Source organism: Porites lutea, chromosome 3, assembly GCF_958299795.1.
Source record: "Porites lutea chromosome 3, jaPorLute2.1, whole genome shotgun sequence".
NCBI classification, from domain to species: Eukaryota; Metazoa; Cnidaria; class Anthozoa; order Scleractinia; family Poritidae; genus Porites; species Porites lutea.
In genome coordinates this window covers 39,628,185-39,633,984 of record NC_133203.1, presented here as the reverse complement: position 1 = coordinate 39,633,984, position 5,800 = coordinate 39,628,185, and the positions used below count along the sequence as shown (strand labels likewise).

The 5,800-nt window shown below is 38.2% G+C and overlaps 1 protein-coding gene across 1 annotated transcript in view; it reads right to left on the bottom strand.

The window, feature by feature from the left end:
- The window catches only part of LOC140932278 (uncharacterized), a 17,425-nt gene extending 13,828 nt beyond the window's left edge, over positions 1–3,597 (bottom strand). Inside the window, exon 1 of the mRNA XM_073381900.1 lies at positions 2,015–3,597. Within this exon, the coding sequence (XP_073238001.1) occupies positions 2,015–3,483 (1,469 nt within the window). The 5' untranslated portion in view covers positions 3,484–3,597. The remainder of the gene's footprint in view (positions 1–2,014) is intronic.
- Positions 3,598–5,800: the final 2,203 nt, after the last annotated feature.

Genomic DNA, 5,800 nt, shown 5'->3' with positions numbered 1-5,800 from the left:
TTAGTCAAGAACACGACAAAATTGGCAAGTTATAGCCTTGTCACGTTCGTCACGCACAAGCGATTTGCCGTCCTCTTCTTTCTGCCGTCCTGTTGCGTAAACTCACTAATATTAAATTTGGGCCGCAGTTGTTTCAAAGGTGGATACTATCGCTGGATAGATCTCCATCCACTGGGTAGCGCAATTGGTTTCCTTAATACTTATCCACTGGATAGTGATTTATCCGGTGGATAACGCTATCCATCGTTTGAACAACTGGAGGCAGGACTTAAATAACGTCTACGGTCGTTTTTGCTGAAGCTAAAACTTTCACAATATTTTCTATTTTATTAGAACGCTTGCAATAATCCTGAAACCTGGAAACAGCTACAAAGAGTTAGAAATACAACTACATAATCGCAAACTACAAAACGTGTTGGTGATTTAATTACGAAAAACCTAAAACCAATTTTTTTAATCATCAACAGTTCTGTCTGCAAAAGGATAGCCTGTGTAGCAAGCGTTTCCAATCGAGTTATTGCGCAAAAGTTAGAGCGAGGTTCGTCATTCCTTTTTTTTTTGCTCTTGTCCCAGCTTTCTAGACAAACCTCGCGAGGAAACGCTTGCCACGCAGGCTAACAAAAGGATTCTTCTGTCCATCTACAAAAACGCACTAATTGACTCAATATGAGTAACTAATTCCTGTAATAGAAGCGCTACCCGAATTTTTCAATCGACTACCATAAATGACGTATTGAACGCCCTCTTCCAAATAAATGCCTCCTATCTTTGAAACGCCTCATCTAGGCTGTTGCCCCTCTCCAATTAACGCCTCCTGCAAAATTCTACCAATTTTTATCTTGTTCAATGTTAATTACTAAGTAAGGATAGACTAACAATGGCAACACAATATCCTCGAACTAGGCTTCTCAGGGGCGGATCTAGCGGGAGGGTACAGGGGGTGCGCACCCCCCCCCCCTAAGATGACCTGCGGTTTACTAATACAACTGGTATTCTGCCAAAAAAAAACCATGTGGTTTATTGGTGTTGAAGTAGAGCAAGAGACGAGTGCACCCCCTCCTGAAAAAAATCCTGGATCCGCCCCTGGCTTCTGACTTCCATCTTAAGATTTGACAGAGCAATATGGATCTCTAGACGGCCTAGACGATGAAGTGGATATTCGGCTTTTCTCAAACTCCATTAATATTTTTGCCTAAAGCATATTGAATTTGTTGAACTTGTTACAGTAATGAAAACAAACGCTTCTCACCTCCACTTCATCCCCCGGCCCCTCAAATTGAAAAGACGCCCAAAGCGTTTATACTGTCATTTGCGGTTCACCAGTAACAAAACGTACTGAAAATTAAGGTTCACAGAACCTTCCTTAGAGCTTTATCAAATACAGTAAGAACCGACGACTAAGAACCTGCGTTTTCCCAAGCTGGCCTAAACAGGTTCTTACTTAACTGATAATTAGCATAAGTGTAGGTTATTTAGGTTCTTAAACAGGTTCTTTTTTTCTGAAGGAAAAAACATTCATTTGTAGCAAAGAGTATTTGGTGGTATTCAGCTCCTTCCTAAGATAAAATCGGCATAATGAGATAATAATGCAACTGGAGTAATAAAACGCCTGACTTCAAAGAAGGATCCTGAATATTGACTTAACTTATTTGCCCAAGTGTACAGAATTTTTTTATAGAATTTAGAAAATAAAAACCTGTTTCAAATTTAAGGCTGAAGAAGGAGCCCAACTGGCAAATTTTAGTCCAACAGATTCTCTAAAACTAGGATCTTACTCACTGGTTTTGACTGTACGTCAAGGCGGTGATGGGGAGAGACGGAATGTGTTTCGTTGTCTTCCAGGCCTGTTGCGGTCTTACAGACACCTGTGTAAACACTGCTGTTTCCTGGTCTGTCAGGCCTGTTCTGGTTTTACAAGCACCCGTGTAAACATTGCTTTTACTTTGAAACTTACAACTTAGTGTTCAAAGGTTAATGAATTTAACAGAAAGGACCCAAATGTTCGAAAACTTACGAGTCATCTTCAGAAATATATCTCATATGGTTTTCATAGTGTTGAAGAAGAAGTGCCTCGCTAGTCATCTCCTCTTGACAAATCCAACAGCTATGTTCCTCAAAGATTGCTGATTGTAAGGCTTCCCTACTATCTTTTCCACTCACTTTCTGTACTAATGCTTTGTTTGCAGATTGTGTGACCTTTTCAACAATCCTACCCAAAGAATAAGTCAATCTTCCCTTTTTTTGGGAATATTTACCCGACCGTTTTGGAGTATGAGATCTTCCATGTTTTTTTAGCTTTCCACATTTGGTAAAACACTTGCCACACTGTTTACATTCATAAGGTTTTTGCTTAGTGTGAACCCTTTCATGAGTCCTTATGGTATGCAAATGTCTAAAACACTTGCCACACTGTTTACATTCATAAGGCTTTTCCCCAGTGTGAACTCTTTTATGAATCCTTAAGTTTCCTGCTACACTAAAACACTTGTCACACTGTTTACATTCATAAGGCTTTTCCCCAGTGTGAACTCTTTCATGAATCCTTAAGTTTCCTGCTTCAGTAAAACACTTACCACACTGTTTACATTCAAAAGGCTTTTCCCCAGTGTGAACTCTTTCATGACTCCTTAAGTTTCGTGCTTCACTAAAACACTTACCACACTGTTTACATTCAAAAGGCTTTTCCCCAGTGTGAACTCTTTCATGACTCCTTAGGGTTCTTACCACGCTAAAACACTTGCCACACTGTTTACATTCATAAGAACTTTCCCCAGTGTGAACTCTTTCATGTCTCCTTAAGTTTCCTGCTTCACTAAAACACTTACCACACTGTTTACATTTAAAAGGCTTTTCCCCAGTGTGAACTCTTTCATGACTCCTTAGGGTTCTTACCACACTAAAACACTTGCCACACTGTTTACATTCATAAGGCCTTTCCCCAGTGTGAACTCTTTCATGTCTCCTTAGGGTTCCTGCTTGGCTAAAACACTTGCCACACTGTTTACATTCATAAGGCTTTTCCCCAGTGTGAACTGTTACATGCCTCTTTAGGTTTGCTGCTTGGCTAAAACACTTGCCACACTGTTTACATTCATAAGGGCTTTCCCCAGTGTGAACTGTTACATGACTCTTTAGGTTTGCTGCTTGGCTAAAACACTTGCCACACTGTTTACATTCATAGGGCTTTTTCCCAGTGTGAACTGTTACATGACTCTTTAGGTTTCCTGCTAGGCTAAAACACTTGCCACACTGTTTACATTCATAAGGCTTTTCCCCAGTGTGAACTCTTTCATGAATCCTTAAGTTTCCTGCTAGACTAAAACACTTTCCACACTGTTTACAGTCATAAGGCTTTTCCCCAGTGTGAACTCTTTCATGAATCCTTAAGTTTCCTGCTTTACTAAAACACTTACCACACTGTTTACATTGGAAAGGCTTTTCCCCAGTGTGAACTCTTTCATGACTCCTTAGGGTTCTTACCATGCTAAAACACTTGCCACACTGTTTACATTCATAAGGCTTTTCCCCAGTGTGAACTCTTTCATGTCTCCTTAGGTCTTCTGATCGGCTAAAAGACTTGCCACACTGTTTACATTCATAACACTTTTCCTCAGTGTGAACACTTTTACAATTAAAGGACATTGATCAAGTGCTTCTAGTATCGTCTTTTGGTTATAGTTCCTATTGACACAAAAATGAATCGATATTACTTAAAAACACAATTACTGCATGTACCTTACTTTGTGGCCACCAATAACATTAGTTTGAGCAGCTGATGCAAGATCAAGCAAGCTCTTTGACAGCTAGGAAAAACTCATTAGAGGAAATAAAGTTACTAGATGTCACTTCAGCAGAAAATATCCCAACTCTTTAACACCCTTCTGCAAACAGACCAAGCATCAATGAAGGAACACTGATCATTTATTGTTTTTGTACTTGGACCTAAGAATTAAAAGTGCTAAATGGCATAAATCTACCTTAGATCAAGACAGCAATATTGTCTGCCTATAAACCAGACAATATTAATAAATGACACATCAAATACATAAATGACAACAGCTGGGAAGTAATCAATAGGTGATTGATGGGTACTTAAGTTGATTAGTCCTTGATTACTGATGATGATCAATGAGTACCCAATATGATGAAGTTCCTCATGTACTTCATGAACAATGAGTAATCAAAGACTAATCAAATATATGCACCAAACTTTAAGTCACTGGATAACCTCACAGCTACAAAAGTATGCCAGTTTAAATTAAAACATAACAAAAGTAAATTGCGCGCTCTGATTGGTCAGTTAGCCACTACCACTTGCCCATGAGTGCACGCCAAGAAACTGAGCTAGCGCAGTAAATTTAGGCAAATTCAACAAATCTCCTCTCCTGACGGTAAAATACACCGATGAAATGCACAGATGAAAAGTGGAAGTTGAAGAAAATACTAAGCTGTCGTTTTGAAGGAAAAAAGACAAAAGATCAAGCGACAAATTTGCCCTGGATGAATTTATCATTTTCCTCGCGGCTAGAATCAGCTGAAGAAAAATCGAGCGAGCAAAGATTCAAGGTACATTTTGTGTGCTTTTTATAGAAGAGAAAGTCTGTTTGAAATGTAAATGTATTAATTAGCAAATTGTGTTATTGACTTTTTGGTCAAGCTGATGCTAAATTCAAGCAAATATTTTAGGAAACACATTCAAATTAGAGGCAGCTTTGTTGTGAAGTTTTCATCGCATCGATTAAAAATTTTAGGTGAGTTTAAACGGGCACATTATGCTGGAATAAGCGAATTTCATTTGAGTATAGAAACATTTGGGTTTTCAAAAAAATTTAAAAAAAAAACTTCTGTGTGTATTATTTTGTTCCTCAGTGTTCATTCATAACAGTCATTCAGAGAATGGCCAAAAAACAACAGCTTCAGCATCGGCTGTGTGTCGGCCAATTTCAGTTGCAACTTTGACTTTCATAGCTGGATTTCCCCAGACAGATTTCGATACAAAGCTAGTTAATTTCTTTTTAAAATTAGTGTTACCTGTTATTCGAAAGGAATTACAGTCAAATTTTCTCATTTCTACTTTACGTTTATTTCAAAAATTGTCACATAAATAAGCTTGATAATTATTTCATTTATTAGTTTTAGCTTATTTTTTAGTGTCTTTTTAGTTGGTGTTTATAGTTGGAGCTATAGTTTTCCCTCAAAGTTTTTACCCTAATATTAAGACCAAGTAGACAGATGCCATTCAGAATAGCAGGAAAAAACATTTTGCAATTTACCCGAAGAAGGAGAACGGTTGATTCAGCGAAAGAAAAACTCAAAGGGGCGGGCGGATGGCAGCATACATGAACTCGGACCGATGACTCAACCGAAGGCAAATGGAAAATAATGTTTTTCTCTTTTGATTACGTTATAAAAGAAGTGGTAAACGTTGCAGCTGTGCAACCGCAGAGTTATGGATGCACTTGGGAGGTTTGCTAAGCACTCAAGAAGCTAGAGTCGCACTGGGCGACTCTTACGCTTCTTTCATTTTGTAATGACGTAAATCTACCAAGATAACAATACTGTCTGCCTATAAACCAGACATAGTATTAATAAATGACACATCAAAAACATAAATGACAATAGCTAGGAAGTAATCAATAGGTGATTGATGGGTACTTGAGTTGATTAGTCATTGATTATTGATGATGATCAATTAGTACCCAATATGATGAATTTCCTCATGCACTTCATGAACAATGAGTAATACGACTAATCAAATATATGCACCAAATTTTAAGTCACTGGATAATCTCACAGCTAC